The sequence below is a fragment of the Pelodiscus sinensis genome, chromosome 2 (assembly GCF_052426305.1).
Source record: "Pelodiscus sinensis isolate ZL-2025 chromosome 2, ASM5242630v1, whole genome shotgun sequence".
Taxonomy (NCBI): Eukaryota; Metazoa; Chordata; order Testudines; family Trionychidae; genus Pelodiscus; species Pelodiscus sinensis.
The window spans coordinates 254190031-254192500 of NC_143053.1; the positions used below are offsets into that span (position 1 = coordinate 254190031).

The window sequence follows — 2470 nt, forward strand, 5'->3', positions numbered from 1 at the left end:
ACCCAGAGACACAAGTTAAGTCAAACACTCTCCCACCCTCTGAAAGAAGTGCTCCACTGCTTTACTAAGGATTCCCCCCCCCCCCACACACACACTCTTGGGGCATGCCCTGCAGCTAGTTTCAGTCAAAGCTCAGGTACCTCTGCCAGACTGAGGACAGGTCCTATAGCACCCCCAGTATGCCAGTCACCCCCTCCCCCCCGCATAACTCTTACAGCCCCAAATGGGTCACAGGTAGTGAAGCTCCTATGATCCATGTCTCCTCAAGACTGTCCGTGCCCACAGGGATGAGGCAGCACCATGAGCCCACCCATGCAGAGCCACTTCCATCTCCCATCATGGAGCAGGAAGCAATGCCTCCTTTGATAAGAAGCCAGATGTTCAAAAAGCCAGAAGGTGGATTTCCATTTTACAGCTGGAGATTTACTCAAACTGCTTGTACATGAACCTAGCAATGCACTCTCAGCTCTCCCCAGGTCATATAATCAGTATGAATGAGAAAGATTGGAGATGCTTACCATATTTATTATAAACACTGTATTAGACACCATGTTATCTCCATGGAATGCCAGCAAGTTTGAGAAAGTGGAAGTTTACAGATTCCTGCTTCACTTGATTAATACATTTGTCTTGGACACTAGATTTTAATTAAGTTATCATAAATGTCTAATGGAAGAGCACTCTTAATGATCTCTCAGCAAGGATAGAGGCCAAGGTCTAAACCGTCTATGGCTTCCATTGAAACAGTAATATCACACAAATTAAGCCAGGTATTCTAAAAACATATTTAAATTGCATCACTTCCAGTACAGATTTAGTTTTCATAGTTCTATTTACAAGTGTTACATCATATACCTAAAATGGCAAAAATAAGTGAACAGTTACCAAATTCAATCATTTGAAAAGCTGCATCAATAATCTATTAAAAATAGAGCTTCTGGGCCTTGATTATTAGTACTGTATAGTGTAATAAATATGCTTAAATAGTTTTATCCACTAGTGAATGCTCACTGCATACTTTAAATAAAACTACAAATAGATTTTTTTTTAAAACATTGTTCTATTCAAGTTTAAGAATTATTTTGGGTGAGTTTAGTGCTAGTGAAAGTGCTGGATTGCAGCCTTGGAGACTGAAGTCCTCTTATCTACAGGCCAGAGTACAACCTTCTCCATGCAACCTTGCCCATCTGCTTCAGCCATGGATTGGATGGTCCATCTTTGATATAAGAAGGCAGTTTGGTCTCCAGGCCTATTCACAATCCTTGAACTTCTGGTCAAGAATGCCGTAAGTTGTGTGTAAGGAGATGGGGTGGGAAAAGGAAAAGACACAGTGCTGTACAATACCCACTAGGAACTGATCTCAGCCCAAAAGAGCCAACAAATTATGGTAGTATTATCACCACCAACTTACATTAGATTCAGATTGGCAACCTAAAGGTTCAATGCCGTGCATAAGATATGTACAGTATTACAGAACCACATATTTTAATTTTTTATTTCCCCTACCCTCTTCTATTTTTTTTAAATTAAAAAGAAAGTGACACCTCAATGTGAGGTCTATAAAGATATATAGACCATCACCGGGCATATTACAGTCATAATTTTCTTACTCCTTGGGTTTTGCCAGGTATTCCCGATACATTGAATACAGCACACCTGAAAAGCAAACACAAGCAAAGCAGTTAAATATTCATCCTTTATTAAAGGAGAAGACTATTTCTAGAACAAGCTACTGCCAGGAAGACTATTAACAAGAGAAAAATCCATGGGAGTCTATTCTTTACGATCTCATTTCCCATCTAGTATTTCAGTAAACGCCACAAGTCACTTGTTAGACTGAAGGGCAGAATATCCCCACACAGTTTGCTACATACTGTTAGTATTAGAGCTACTGTTATTCATGGTCTAGCCAGGTCAAGGAAGGTACGGTGCCTGGAGCAATCCTCCCACCTCCACACCAGACCCCAGTCCCACTCCACCACTTCCCCCAAGCCTCCATCTTGCATCTTCCCACCCCTGCTCCACCACCGCTCCTTCCATTCCCCCTCTTCCTCTGAGAGCAAGGTGGAGTAGGATCATCCCCATGGCCCCCTGAAGCAGGACCAGGGTGGAAAGAATTGGGGCAATGGTGCTGTTGCTGGGTCCTATGCAGCCCAAGACCCGTATACACCTGAAGCACGGGGTCCCCCGAAGCATCCTATGGATCGGACCACTCTGGCTATACCGTCAATTTAGATGCAAGCTATAGAAAATTTCTGATCTTTCCCATGGAGAAATGAGTTTAAGTAAGGCTCAATAATTGTCAAATAACTTGGAGAGAGCAGTACAATTGGGAAACAAAGAATAACCACAAAGTGCATGGGGCAATTGTATTCTTTGTGTTCCTCGCTGACTTAGCACCTCTGGAAAAAGAATCAAGTTAAGTGCCTGAATGTTAATGCAATTTTGTGTATGTGTGTGTGTGTGTGTG

The 2470-nt window shown here is 42.2% G+C and overlaps 1 protein-coding gene across 1 annotated transcript in view; it reads right to left on the reverse strand.

Annotated features, from left to right (window-relative positions):
• Positions 1-504: 504 nt before the first annotated feature.
• Positions 505-2470, reverse strand: part of HIGD1A (HIG1 hypoxia inducible domain family member 1A) — a 7626-nt gene continuing 5660 nt past the window's right edge. The window contains exon 4 of the mRNA XM_075919784.2: positions 505-1656. Coding sequence (XP_075775899.1) covers positions 1607-1656 — 50 coding nt within the window. The 3' untranslated portion in view covers positions 505-1606. The remainder of the gene's footprint in view (positions 1657-2470) is intronic.